This window comes from Epinephelus fuscoguttatus, linkage group LG9 (assembly GCF_011397635.1).
Source record: "Epinephelus fuscoguttatus linkage group LG9, E.fuscoguttatus.final_Chr_v1".
Classification (NCBI taxonomy): Eukaryota; Metazoa; Chordata; class Actinopteri; order Perciformes; family Serranidae; genus Epinephelus; species Epinephelus fuscoguttatus.
The window spans coordinates 33502072-33517405 of record NC_064760.1 but is presented as its reverse complement, the minus strand read 5'-3'; the positions used below and the strand labels follow the sequence as shown (position 1 = coordinate 33517405).

Sequence of the window (15334 nt, the reverse complement as noted above, 5' to 3'; positions counted from 1 at the left end):
CGCTTTGGTGGGGAATTGCATAGCGACATAGACCAACAAGACGCAGAACTATTATAGGCACACAGCAACTGCGGAGCAACTACGCGCACGTTGCGTCAAGTGTACGCAGAAGCATAAAGAAACTTTTAGTGGACCTAGGGTCTAGGTACCATGTCTTAAGGGTTACTCTTGGTTCAAAAGGTACCATACCAAAAGTGTTTGCTGGAAACGAGGCATTACTGTTTAGTCAATAAAGTCTGGCTTTGAAGAGAGCATAGATAAGTTTTACTTTCAGTTCAGTTCTCCGTCAGAAAGGGCTGCCTGTTTGGGGAGTTCTGAGTATATGGCTGGATAAATGAGACTTGGATTTTACTGCACGAGTTGTGTGAGAGTTTATAAAAATATGTTTTGATATAGTTTTGCTGTTGTTAAACGTGGACCTTATGACTTCAGTTCATCAGGACTTTCCTGAATTTTTTGATTCTTAAGTGTAGAAAGTTTCTTTTTACCAGACAATGAGTGTTTTTTGATGGTGTCCCTGGCCTGCCTCCTGATCTCTATGGCCTCCTTGATCCAACGTTTGAACTTGCTGCTTTCCGATCCGACGACTTTTGCATCAACCGGGATGAGGGGGCTTTCGTGCTGTCGCACACCTGGGACTCTCTCCTCCAAAGAACACCGGGCGGTGGGGGGCGTGACCAGCCTGGCAAATCTGTCGGATCGCCAGGCTGGTCACGCCTCTGGGATACTACCAGCTGATAAAGACACATCATGACGCACGTCAGATGACGCTTCTGAAGAAGACTGAAGTGACAGTCTAAACATGTCAACTACATCTCCTTAAAAACTCATTGTCTGGTAAAAAGACACTTTCTACACTTAATCTATTTTGAGTAGACAAAATGAACCTAATTACACTATTTTTGATTCTTCATTCAACTTGGAGACATGAAACACAAAGTGTAGTATTCCTTTAAGTACTGTATTGCTCGAACAATTAGTAAATAAATTAATTAGTTCTACAGTAGAAAAGTAATAAGCTTTTTTACATTTTGTATAATTTTAAATTAAAACTTTCTGGACTAATATATGGGCAAAACAGTAAATTTGTAATCCCAACTCCTAAAAATTATGTTTATTCAATTCTAATTTGCTACACCAAAAACATTTTTAACAACATAATGAGGAAATGCTGAAAGTATCAACTAAGTTGTAAAATGTTGATACTGAACATATTTTGCAAAATGCAAATGTTCACTGACAATGTTCATTCCTTTTTCTACAACATCTAATCTTGCAATCCAACATCCCCTCATTTCCCTTAGGCACTCACAGCGCTTGGTTAAGGTTAGAAAGAGATGGTGGTCTTGGTTTCTGGTGTCAAAGCCCTGTGCTTTGTACACACACCATCCACCTCAACCACCTCCCCATAAATTGCGGTCTGTAATAAATGTAGCACTTACTCCTCTGGAAAAATTCTAAGTGAATATAAGCCAGGCGGAAATTACATTTCTCTCTACAACGTCATTGTGCCCAAACAAGTTAATAGTACAAAAATGTGATTTCTGAGAGGTAGGTATACAATGTGAGGTTGCAAGCTTATCGCAAATTCTGACCTTTGTGATGAGCATTTTTCACAATTTTTCAACACTGTGGAGATTTAATACCTCCAGAGTGTTCCATAATTAGTAATGTAGTTAGTTTTCCACTTTAATTCATAATTCATACCTTTTCTCAAGTGAATGGTAGCACTCCCAGTGATAAGTAAACTGATCTTGGTGGGTAAAATCAGCGCAGTGCCTCTTTAAGTACTCTTATGTCATCCTTTCCACTGTCTTCTCTCAGCGCTTACTAAAACCCTGCAATACATTTCATGTATCAAGTCAGCTCCAGGCTGCTCAGTGACGTGCAGCATCACATATTAATACACTCTTCAGAAATATTGGACTTCATAATTTATTTTCTAAATTAAATTCTCAGCATGCACAGGACCAGCTTCTCATTTGAAAAGATTAGATTTAAAGATGAGCATCCTGCACAGGTTTACAGATTCTCATTTTGAACTAAATTGACAACATCAGGGCCATTGAGTGCGAGGCAATCACGGCGCGCGGGGGAAGATGATGTTATGATCTCGCTAATGTGAATCAAAATGGAATCCAAGATTCTGTCACATATCAGAGTGGATGCTGCGGTTTATCCATTACGTAGTATCTCCCTGGTTTACTATAAAGAGATCAGCTCAGGCTCATTAGATTGGCAAATGGCACATGAGACATTCAGCACAAGAGCCACGCATCATTAGAAATTCCTAATGCCCTACCTATTTCCTGGTATTGATCTTGGAGAAGCCTTATGTTAAAGCAGCCTGCCATCTTACTGCTTAAAAGCCAAAGATACACAGAGCCATTACTTTTCCTATTGTTTGGAGAAGTTGACTTCAAAAGGGTGAAAACCTCTGGTGTAGTCTGGAGGCTTGGGAAAGCGGAGCAGGGCAGGTGGAGCTGGAAGAAGAGAGGGATGCAGGGATAGACAGAGCACTCAGAGAGATGGGAGATAGAGGAGTGGAGAGGGGAAGCCCTTTGATCTCTGGCAGGAGTGAGCTCTGAAGAAAAGAGACAGAGAGCAGCAAAGAAGATTGCAAACAAGGCATGCACTCAATTCCCAATAGTAGCCTGAACGGGAGAGGAACAGACAGTCGGAGGGAGAAAGAAAAGTCAAGTAGATTGAGCGAGACAGAGATGGAGAGAGAGAATGACAGGGTCAGAGAGAGAGAGAAGAAAAGAGAAGAAGAGAAAGAGGATGAACATGAAGCAGAGGGAAACAGATAAGACCAGGATGTTAAAAGGCTTTCAGTCCGGGGGCTGTTTGGGGAGTTCTCTGAAGCCTTATGCTAAAGCAATTAGCATTGAACCCCTTCTAGGAAAGTGCAGCCAAACCACAGCGGCAGTCTCTAACATAGTTAGTGCGTAACAACCAAGTCAAGCAAACCCCACGGTCCCCATTAAACCTCGCGTTTTAATTGGCATGTCAGGATGGTGCTGCGTTTCACAACCCATGAGTGTGCACTCTCAAAAAAGTTGGCCCAGTGAGTCTGCACATCCCACTTCAAGTGGAAACCCCGAGACAGTACACAGAGCTGCTGCGCTGGATTGCGAAGGCCTGTGTAGAGTGATAACAAAAGCTCAACATTAACAGTGAAAGGGATATTTCAAAACATCTGTTGCTAATATGGCTGCGCTGTGGAAGAGTTGTTTACTCCTTTGTTGTCCAGGAGTTTACTTGAAACCAGTTTTTAAAGTTTACAACCGTCACTTCAAAAAGCTTTTGTTGAAAATGAGCCAGTGTAACGTTTGCTGTAAAGTGAAATGGCAACATGATGGCAAATGCTAAAACCCCCCAAAACAAAACAAACCAAAAAAAAACCCCCATAGTAAGTAAGGAAGAGTAGAAAAACTTCATGAACTGACTCAGTAATGTTAGCAGTACAGCTAACATTAGCCACCATAAGCTAGCTGTCACCAGACCCTGTGAGGGTGTTGCACCAAAACAACTGAGTGAACTGAACTGAACAAAGGTGTGTTCTGTTGCGTGAGAATTTAACTTTTCATAGTGTTATTATTTGAAAGCCTTTTTTAATATGGCTATGTGCCTTGAATCATGTAGAAAACAAAGCAGTCATGAAAACAAAGGCTTCTTAACTCTTGTGGACAATACTCTACCACTGCAAAAGGAGCACGTGTCAGGGCTAGCAAAAAGCCTATTTTTGTCCATGCACTGACACTTTGTGGCTGTAAACAGTCAAATATGTGTTTTAAAGGAATAGTTTGACATTTTGGAAAAGAAGTTTATCCACTTTCTTGCAGAGAGCTACATGAAAAGATTGATCCAGCTTAGCTAAAAGACTGGAAACAGCTAACCTGGCTCTCTCCAAAGGCAACAAAGTTTATGTATCAGCATCTCTTAAGACAAGGACCCCCAATACCCCACTCAGCCTCGCATCCAATTTTGCCAAGTGGCTACTTGTGGTATTGCAGCAAAAAAATCCCCTGTGGCCCAAAAGGTATTTCCCCGTAGACCACCATCATAAGACACATCTGTTGCTGACAAGACACCTCCAACTGCAAACAAGGTCAATTATAACTCCTCTATTTGTAAAACTTCTCTCAAACTGAGAAACGTGATTTAAAAATCTGTCATCATAATGTAAGTCTATGTCTAAGCGCCAGGTGGTAACTCATCAGTGGGCCCAGCGGGAGAGATACTACTGCATATATTCAGTGGGCAGCACATCAGAAGCTAAAAACCATTTATGCACCAGACAAGCAACTCCACTGGACTGAATAGCGCCATCTTAGAGTCCAGTATCTAGTTAATATTATACATCTATGCTAAAGATTCTAAAGGTATCTTTAGAGGTGGTGTTTGCTTAGCAAACCTAGTCTGCTGTTGGCTCCAGCTTCATATTTAAATTACAGCCTGGACCGTCACACCAACCTCCTCATCTCACTTTAAGAAAACAACAGTTCCCAAGACATTGAATTATTGCTTTATTTGAATAATCAGGGGTTAAAGAAAGGCCTTTGTTGCTGCGTGAGTCAAGGTTTTCTCAAACACTTGAGAACTTTGAAGGGAACTTTGAGAAACTTGGGTTCATCCAAGAATATGGAAAAAGAGAGAAAAGAGGCAAGGTAGCTCAGAGCAGTCTCCATTCTTTAAAGCGACAATTCAGCAAGGAAATGCTGATTTAATGTTGTCACACAGCTCCTGCTGACTTTTATAATATATCTACTTCCAGCATTGTTAGCCCAGGTGTCAATCCACTGCTCAGTCATTCACTTTCAGCAGTCACCTGCCTCCTGTACCTTCATCCTCATGTTCTCAGCTGACAGCAGTCAAACCTCGGTGTCTCCAGCTTTGACGATTCGTGTATTTTTCATAGCACCGTTGCACTGAGCTGTTATTCTGCATATATCTGTTAGCTAGAACCAGTCACACCAGTCAGTCTACTCTGACCTCTCTCATCCGAGTGCTTCCCAGGACCACTGCTGACTGGCGTTTTCCACTCTGTGAATAACAGTCATCACCGACTGCAGTGTGCCAAATCTCAGGAGGCTGTCACTTTCTGGAACAACATGTCTGGCACCGACAACCACACTACATCTAAAGTCACTTTAACCACACGTCTCTGCCATTCTAACATTTAGTTGAACAGCAGCTGAGTGTCTCATCCCTGTCTGCGTGCATTATGCTTCTGCTTTATTTATATGTGACTCACCGTCTGGAGGAGTGAGCTGCTGACGTGAACAGGGATGTGTAGCCAAGAAAGCGGATACTGACTGTCGATTTGAGGACGTCAATTAACTGTTTGAAATTGTAATCATGGCGGTACTTTTTTTCACTATGCAAAAACATTTTGTCTGTTTGAGACAAATTGTGCTCACTGCTTACCTTGGAATATGGCGGCATTCTGGATGATAAGACGTTTGAGGTGAGCACTGACAACCTGCAGACCAGACTCCATGTTGCTGCGTGCAGCTACCTGATACCGCTCCTCCATTTTCTTGGAACAGCAGGTCGGGCCTTTGGTTTGGCAAACCTGGAGATCCGCACCTGGCAGGAAATCAGCAGAGACAGGACAGGAGTCTGGATGAGCAGAGGGAGGGAGCTGCAAAGCCACTTTTGTTTAATTTTCCAAAAACCAGAAGCCCCTTCCTTCACACACACACACACAAAAAAGATTCAGCTGCATCCTCTGCATGCTAAACACAGGAAACACTATCTACAGCAGATTCCGCAGCCTTAATGAGCGTGTGATCATTATGTAGAGGCAGTGTTATTTAGCAGGGCTGAAGTCAAAAATAAATTGCTGCTGAAAAAAAAAAAACAGTCATTTTGATGCACGTTGAAGCAATACACCATGACTGTGTTGTTCTCCTCAGAGATCAATTTGGTCAACAGAAAGTTTCCCACCACTCCAGGCTACACTTTTCTCACTGAGAATCAAAAAAAGTATTTTTTTGGCACAAAGATGAGAGCCCCAAGCAGTTCAGCATGCAGACAAACAAACCCAGGTTTCAGCATGCTTTCACTATATACATGACATTAAAAAAAACATCCACGAGTAAGATCGAAGGTGATGAAACAACATTTTTGCACCTGGCCACTGACATTACAGGTTGTTTACACAGATGAGAAATAATTGGATTCCCAGAGCTCTTTTGAAAGGTGCAGATGTAAGCCAGTGAAGGCAAAGGTGACAAGGATGTTTAATTGCTCCGATGTAGCCCGTACACAACCGGATCAAAGAACAAACGCCCTGAAGAAATTAATTCAATTTGAAAAAAATCCCAGAGAGGAGGCAGATAAAGACTACGTGGTTAGAATTGAGTCTGATCAAGGATAGAGGAGGTGGCTCAGCTGCTGCAAAACTGCTGGTGAATGAACTGCAGTTTTGTGTGATGATGCACTGGAGGACATCTTTTACAAAGAGCCATTCTTTCTTGTTTTATTACGAGGACATGCCTCTACTATCACAGTGTCATAGCAATGCTACAAGAAGTACAAAATCAGAGTTTGAAAAAAATATTGTAATTCTAATTAATGAGGTTTTTAAAGCTACAGTTGGTCTTTTATATTAAAATAATTGTGTCACATCTCCTGAAACTGTCATTATATTCTGAGAGAAAGACCGGCAGGTACATGAGTAAATGCACTGATCCAATACCATGAGATTCACTGAACAATTTTAAGGTTATTTAATCTGCTGCTGCGCACTACAAAACAACCACACGAGGCTGAGGAGTCTCTAACGCAGCTGTCAATCATGTTGATTACTGCTTGTGAACTTCGGTCAAAATGTGAATCAAACATGAATCAAGATTCTGTCACTACATTGCCTATTACTTTCCTCAATTGTTCTCAGAAACATACTTTAGTGTACAGTTTAGCTGTAAAATGAGAAAGTTTGTGACCGCGATGCTGGAAACCATTGAACCAAGAACTCAGCACTGCAAACAGTACAGTAAAATATGTTTCTGAAAACATTTGAGGAGAGAAATAAGCAATGCAGGAACAAAATCTTGATTCATATTTGATCAGTGCTGCAATTTTGACCAGGCCCCCAGGAAGTGCGCCGGGCTTTGAAGCCATTTTTTATTGTTGCCAAACAGTGGAACTACAACTTTCAAGTCTGTCACATGATGCCATTGGGCCCAAAAAGACTTCCAAACATGGCGAGAGAGACTGCTGTACATCAGTAGATATTTTTTTTTAAGCTTTGAGCCATTAGGTCCAATAAGATTTGGAAAGTCTAGAAGAGCTGCACAATTAAATAACTTTATCCCCACTCAAGTTAGCAGAGCACTAAACCAGAAGCAGCCAGCTTGGCAGACAGAAGTCTCTAATATGCTTGCTCTAAGGGCCCAATGACCCAGGAGCATCATCCGAGTTATTCTGAATGTGGCAACTGAATGTTTCTGGTAGGGCTGGGCGATATGGCCTAAAAAAAAAATCTCAGATTTTTTCACAAAAAATCCGATTCACAATTTAAATCGATTTTTCCCCTCCTAGTTAAAAAATATATATATATATTTGCAGCCTGGTAGCACATACCTGGGGTCCAAAGCTTTCAGCATGTGAATAAACCCCAGCTTTTCCACAGTAGCCTATATATGGGCACCATATCTCTTGCAATATACATTGCGACTGCATCTGTGATCGCTTTCCACCGGACCCCTTTCTTATCATACGGCAGTGTTTCCCCTACCATCATGTTGGATCACAACAGAAGTCATTTAAGGTTACCTTTCCTATAGAACAGGTCTATACCTTGCCCTTTTATTAAACAAACTAAATAGCCTCATGTTACAGGCTGAGCTTGATGTGTGTGGCTTGTGTGTGTGGAGTTGTGTATGTGTGTAGTTGATGTAGGAGGTATGAGATGTTAGTGCGCTGGGTGTGGTGTGCGACGTCAGACGGATGCGTCCCAGGAAGAAAGTGAGGCATGTGCTGTTATTTACATTGAGCTGCCACAGCGAAGAAGCCTACGCAGTTCTGCATGCTGTTTTTGAGTTATTTCCCTCTATGTAAATGTCAGACACTGATGATAGAGGCTGTGCATCACCCCTGCAGTGCTGAAAATAAAGTGCTGTTCTTTAACGCAGACAAAGTCCCGTTGTTTATGTGTTGTTGCCACAACAAGCTAACACAAGCTAAAGGAGCTAATGGTCTTCGGAGGTCCCTTAACTACAGTTCGGGTGTCTGCCAGCTTGGCGTTGGTAACACTTATTCATCTTATTTGCACAACGGCATGTCATTTACGTCCCTACACGGTGTGTGTGTCTAAAATCCTCCTCTGCTCTCTGTCTCGCGCACAGCAGAGTTTGGCACTGATGTGCGCGTGCGCACGCACGCACACACAGGTGAGCACAGACACAGACATAGGTGTGCACACAAAAGCGTTGAAGAACTTGTTCCCTTTCTTGAGAAGGAGTTCTTCCCCGCTCGCTGCCATGTTGTTAGTGCATCAAGCGCGTGGGGCGGATTTTAAATAGAAACTTGATTTTCATTAAAACAAATAAGCCTAAACTGCAAATTCGAATTAATCGATAAAATTGATTTATCGCCCAGCCCTAGTTTCTGGCTTCATGCCCCACTGAGCAACTTTCATAGGAATGAACAGAGCCCTACCTCCAACACTGTATCCAGTTTTCTTTATACATCCAAGTGTTTGACAGTTTGACTGCAGTTCAAGAGCAGGGTTGGAAATTAGCACCATAAAATACACAAGTGTCTGCTAGATTTTGTTAACTCACCAGCCAAGAAAACAATGGTAATCTGTTGAGTGGCTGGTAGACTTTGGAATCCACCAGCTACAGTGTCAGGTGGACAAGAATGTTAATTTCCAACACTGATTAACATGACTGACAGCTGCTTAAGCGTCTCCTCGGCTCTGACTGTTTGTTTTCTTCCAAATGCAGTAAGGCCAGTAGAAGTACTTCAAAGAAATAAAGTAGGTAGAGGAATGATTTTTTTTTTCTTCAGACTATACTGACAGTTTCAGCAAATATGACAAGCTATTGTTTCTAAAAGTTACCAACCACAGCTTTAATGATGCCTTTACAGAAGGAGGAACTACAGATTTATGTTGCAGTTCTGTGTCAGAACACCTCTATTGAAAAAGAAAGGTCCAGGGGAATACGCACTTTCTATACAGAAGCTATAAATTTCCATCTTTTTCCCAAATCTCTCCTCTAAAAGGATGCACGCACAGACATCACACAGACATAAATAGGCCACAACCATGTGATGTTTAAATACAAAGAGGAGCTCCCTCTCCTTAGTGCTTCCCCTCTCTGTCTCCGTCCCATGTGGCCACTGAAAGCTTCAGCAGAGGCTGCAGTCGTAACGTGCCAAGCAGCGTCGTCTAGGAGTTGTCTGCAGGATCTGCTGCCTGCGAGGCGTCAGTGACAGAGGGCCTGATTGATGGTAAACAAATGTCAGGAGAGTCTGCCAGCTTCAGCTGCTGCTGGTCGGGATGCAGAGGATAAAGAGACGGAAGCGGGGAGATTAATTTGGACGGGAGGGCTCGGATTGTGAATGTATGTATGTGTGTATATATATATATATATATATATATATATATATATATATATATATCTCAGTCTTGATAACAAGCGTGTCAAAAGACAGAGGAAAGGCTTTTGTCAGAGACGTGGGGTTTATCTTAATATGAAAAGTGAATCTCTCTATTGGTTTGAGGCTTTGTCTCTTTGAGATCTTCAAACAACAGATCCTCAGAAACAGAGCTCACAGTGTAACAATGAAAACAGCAGGCATGGAGGGAAGTTAAACTAGCAGGAGATGCAACAGAATGACAGTCTCGATAATTAATAAGTACTGGGGAGTCAAATAGAGAACAGCTAAACTCCTCGCTCACTCCTGACGCCCATCAGGGTTTAAGGTGTGGAGTCTAATGAGTGAAACAGGCAATAAAACTGTCACACAGCACCTTTTGTATGCATACTGACAGGCTTAATATCTTAAATCAATACCGACAAAGGGCTCCTGACAGATAAGATCAAGCTAATTTCAGACTTGCAGGGGCAAAATTATTAAGCTGTCAATAGCACCATAGGTGAGGTGAGCGCGGGCCGGTGCAGGAAGGAGACGGGGATTTAGCAATTATCTCCGGAGAAACGGACAGTTTCATCTGCACGTTTGTCGTTTTGCAGATGATAAATGCGTTTCATTACAGAAGTTCCACTGTGGTAAGGAAGAAGTGAGGGATTCGACAGGAAAATGATTCCCTGTAGAGTTTCACAAATACTAAAATCACACCGTCTAAATAAAGCCTTCTTTCTGACTGACAGATCACTTGGGAATAAGCTTCCTGCTTCTCCTCTTTGCTTTAGGCTCAGCTCTCGTTCTCTCCTGCCACCCCTCCCCCCCGCCCCCCCTCTTTTTTATATTCCTTGTCATCCCTGTGCAGTTTTGTTCAGAGCTTGTTTCACTTCACCTACCTTGAGCTTAATAGCTATCGGGCCCCGAGAGCACCTTTCTATCAGTCTGTTATTGGTTAGTTAGTCGATTTTTGTGTCCTGATGGCCACTTCTCGCAAACAAAATGAAGAGAGACAAGGTGCAAGGCTAGGAGCAATTTAGATGTAAATTTCCAGAACATACAATCTCAGTCCAAGGTGACGTCTTTAAATTATTACCAACTTTCAATCAATACCCTGAAATGGTGGGCCAGTCAATTCAACATGCAGAGCAGCTGCTGCTTTTCATGAGTGTCAAGGTCTTTGAACGCCTTCTTAAAAAAGCATTGATCGCCCTTTGGTTTGTCACAGCCTTATCTGACGATACTTCGCTGCTCCTCTCATGACAGAAAGTTTCTGTTGCAATGCCAAGGGTGAAAACTCCAGTAGGGGCTCAAACGGTCCTGTGTAAGCTACACAGAGTCCCTCCCCTCACATCTTTAACAAGCTCGGGGACTCGAAGCCAAGGGAACTGGGGCAGCCACACATACACTATGTGTCTCTTAGTTTCCCAGCACCAATTAGAAAGCTATCACTATGCAAGTTTAATGATGAAGACCATGGGGGAAAAACAAGTTGTATTAAGATATAGAATATGTTAAAAGCTGTTCATTACGAGCATAAATTATACATCAACTACCAGTGTCGAGTGGAAGCATGTGGGACTGCTTGGCTTCCTCTCCAGGGCAAAATAAGCCAGTGTCACTTTGTAGAGACAATAAATGAAATGAAGATAGTGCAATTTACAACCAACCTAAGGAATAATAATATCATTAGCTACTGGAGATTACAGTTGTTTTAAGTATTTTTAGTGCTTTGCTGACTGCTCTACTTTAAGTTGTTTGATGAAGCAATAATTTGAAAGCTGGAAGAATAAATGTGCAAGAGCCTGATCTCAGATTTTCTTTTCTAAGTGTACACAAAACAATAAGGCAGCAAACACAAGAGCCCTTCATTAAACAGAAGTGTTTCAAAAAAGAAAAAAGAAAACAGATTGTTGCTATATTGGACAAAAAGACCTCTCTTTGGGTCAACTTTATTTTAACTTTATTAGTCATGTCTGGGGTCATTTAAACAGCAGGAGTGTTTGTTCTTTGCTGTTCAGTTTCTCATGATAAACAACAAACTCAGATAAGAAAGCAAATGAGAGACATAAATAGTTGTATTGAACAGCCCCTGAAGATCCAGTGTGCAGGATTCAGAAGGATGTAATGGCAGAAACAGAATAGAATATAATGTTTTCTCTACTGTTTCATCATCTGAAAATAGGACCAGCTGTGTTTTCATTACCTTAGAATGAGCCGTTTATATCTACATAAGGAGTGAGTCTGTGTCTATGGAGATCACTATGTTGCACCAACATGTTCCTAGACTAGCCCAGAATGGACATACCAGACACTGGCTTTAGATAGGGCCATGCGCGCTTTCAAGATGACCATCATACTTAGAAGCCTCTCTGAGAGAAGAGCATCAGAAAAACAGAAATTTTTTGAACATCAAACTGCTTTATTCCCTGTTTTTACAGTTTCAACCATCTGGTCCATTTGTTTTGGAGAGTACGAGACCTCTACAGGTAATCCGGCTCCTGTTAAAAAACCCATGAACAATGAACACTGAAGGAATTCTAACCAGGAGAAGTTGTAGGTGGCAATAATCACCACTAAGTCCCACTAAATCATCCCTAAATTTTACACACTTGACCTTTAATACTGAAATTTAAACACGACTGAATTCATATCATGTATCTGAATGTATTTGTTCTGAATTAACCTCTCTGAAATTAAAATATGAAAATATCTTGATTTGCAATTTCAAAAGCTGAATTTGATTTTTTTTTCTTTTTTCCCCCCACTGTTCACAAATTTAGGTCCAAAAATCAAATTTCAATTTCAGGTAGCTCAGATTTCAATTGGTCAAATTAAAATATAAAAGTTCCGTGAATTTAAAGCAAATCAATTCAGATACATGAATTTCAGATTAGACTATTTCAGTATCATGAATTCCGCTGTGTTTAAGTTTCAATACTAAGTATACAGTGGCTGTTAAAATTCAAATATTTATGTCTCTTATTTGCCTCCATATTTAGGTGACCTGACCCTGCAGCTATAATAACTGAGAAGTAGGGGTGGGGGGGAAAAATCGATACAGCACAGTATCACAATATTTTTATATGGCAATATATTGTTACACGTACACCAAGTATTAATTTTTCTATTATATAAATTATCAATATTACAAATACGAATTAAACTTTTGGTAGCCTACTAGAATAATACAATCAGTTGCTTTTTCAGTTTACTAGACACATGAAGTGAGATAAGCAGAGTAACTACTTTATTTCATTTGATAAAACTGTTGATGTTGACAAAGTTTAATTTGCCACTGAAAAAGGTAATAAATATATTTACCGCAATACTCAGCATATTGCAGCATATTTAAAATCACCATAATAATGTATCGTGACCTATGTATCGTGATAATATCGTATCGTGGGGCCTCTGGTGATTTCCACCCCGACTGAAGAAGTCCACATCTCCTGGATCTTTTTTTCGGTATCTGCTCGAAAGTATCAAACAACCTGAAACCATAATTGTTTCAGCTCAGACAAAGAACCACTGCTCAGGATTTTGAGATAAGTGGCAGCTGTCAGCTCAGCCTCCAGCAAACTAGTACTATTCTTCCATTTAGTGAGAATCTGATGCTCCTCTCATGAATCAGGTCAGCTGCTGCTGTCAGAGATCCACCGCATCCTCTGCTCAAACCGCCGCTGACACTGATGGAGCTGCTTTCACACTCATGTCCCGGGGTAAGTGCTCGGTGTTGCTCGAGCGCCTCTCGCACATACATGACTAGGCGATGGAGTGAACTGACACCCAGCCTCCATTTCACCTTCAGACACCACAACCACCCACAGCAACAGCCACAACAAAGACGTGAGTGGTGCTCCTGCAGCACAGTTTGTTTTTCTTCATATCTCCGCTATAATGTCGTGTCTCTGCACTCGCTCCTTTTGAATCATGTTGGCGGAAAGAAAAAGTTAAGCTTTTGTATTTCGGTGTTTCGCCCCCTGGCACCACATGCAGCATTATTAGAATTCTGCTCTGCCTTCCTGCGGACATCTCTCTGAATCAGCCACCTCCCCCACATGATACACCATATCAATACAGGCTACTTCACGGCTCCCCATCTCACACACACACACACACACACACACACACACACACACACAGAAAGTGATACTTCCTTCAGTCAAATCACAGCAAGCCATCTTCAACATTTAAGTCCATCAATCTTTCATTAGCTGTATGCTTCAATGAAGACCTCATGTTGCATTAGGCTGCACAGCAAGTCCCCCCGTTTCACATTTACTGGCCAAATTTTTAGCAGGCACAAAGTTCAGAACAATTACCGTGAGTGAAAACCTTCAGCTCATTCTGTATAAATTAATGACAAGGATATATTATAGATGACCAAAATATATGACCAAATTTGTACTAAATATATGAGAAGCAGCTGCATATTTCATGCTTTTGTAAAATGTAAAACAAAAGCTCATTAAGACAGAAGAGGAAGAGCTAAAAATTTATGTAAATCCTACCTAAAGTAGGAGCCTGGCAACGTAACTCTGTCTCATTCAGGATATTACTTTTTAAATTTTTATGCGTTGCTTAAATATTGTCTAGGATGATGAAAGGCATTTCAGTGTCATCCATGGATACAAAGGACATCATAAAATACAGTAAAACATGCCTGGAAAGTTTAATATATGTCACTTTTTTAAACAATGCACATTTTTCAAGTGAAAAAATGGAGTATAATTTATTCATGTGGAGAATAATGAAACATTTTGCAATAACCACTTGTATGTGGATCTACACATAAAAATCCTCTGCAAAAACAGAATATATTATCCCTGTTTGTAAGAATGACTGAAAGCACTGAATGCGATTATTGTTGATGATGTAATGTTTGGTAATGCAACTATTTATGCTCGCATACTGAAAAACAATAAATCAATATTAGATTATTCCAGTGGATCCCAACCTGCGGTTCAAGACTCCCACACAAAGTCGCAACAGAGACCTGAAGGGTCCCAACAGAATAAGAAAGCAGATTATCTTTACTTTTTTTTCGGACTTTCATCTAATCTCTGCCTATATACATGGGATTTACTGGATAATTTTGCTCCTGAAAATGATTCATGAATCATTCTCTTTGCTTAAACTGGTTACAACTGGTGGAAATACACAACCACTGACAACTAGTTGAAAGCAGACGTCAAGCCCTAAAGGTTGGAGAACACTGTTACTTCACATTATTCCATCAAACCAATCAAAAACTTTACAAGGTCAACATCACTTTTCTCTGGATTCATGCCTCATAGTTACAAAAACATTTGTGTCAATGTGAACAGAATTCAGTATTTTATTGTAAGATGTTTTGTGGCACAGTCAGGGCCACATCATGTCCTTACTGCAGGCTGTGTTAGGTTAGCTCAAGTGAATTTAGGGATGTTTTTTTTTTTAAAAGTCCTCTCTCTCTCTCTCTCTCTCTCTCTCTCTCTCCCTGTAAATTTAAGCACTGTATTTCTTTTACAATTCAATCTGTTGCAACCTATGTCTCACACACTTGCAGTACTTTGGTCCTAAAATCACATCCCATTACTGTATATTTTACAACAGTAGTTCCCAAAGTGCTGTCTTAAGACCTCTATGAGCAGTGGTGTAGCGGCAGTTGATGAGGCAGGTGTATTACTGGGTAGGTGGTTAGGTGAGGAGGAAGTGGGTATGCTCTCTTTACATACCAATGGCTTTT

General features: G+C 41.0%; 1 protein-coding gene across 3 annotated transcripts in view; it reads right to left on the bottom strand.

Moving 5' to 3' along the window:
• The window catches only part of gpc3 (glypican 3), a 149107-nt gene that overhangs the window by 128883 nt on the left and 4890 nt on the right, over nt 1–15334 (bottom strand). For 2 of the 3 annotated variants that reach the window (XM_049585568.1, XM_049585570.1), the window contains exon 2: nt 5431–5592. In XM_049585568.1, the coding sequence (XP_049441525.1) occupies nt 5431–5592 (162 nt within the window). Of the gene's footprint in view, nt 1–5430; nt 5593–8670; nt 8809–15334 lie in introns of those variants that run through there. The other variant, XM_049585569.1, reaches the window with a different exon arrangement.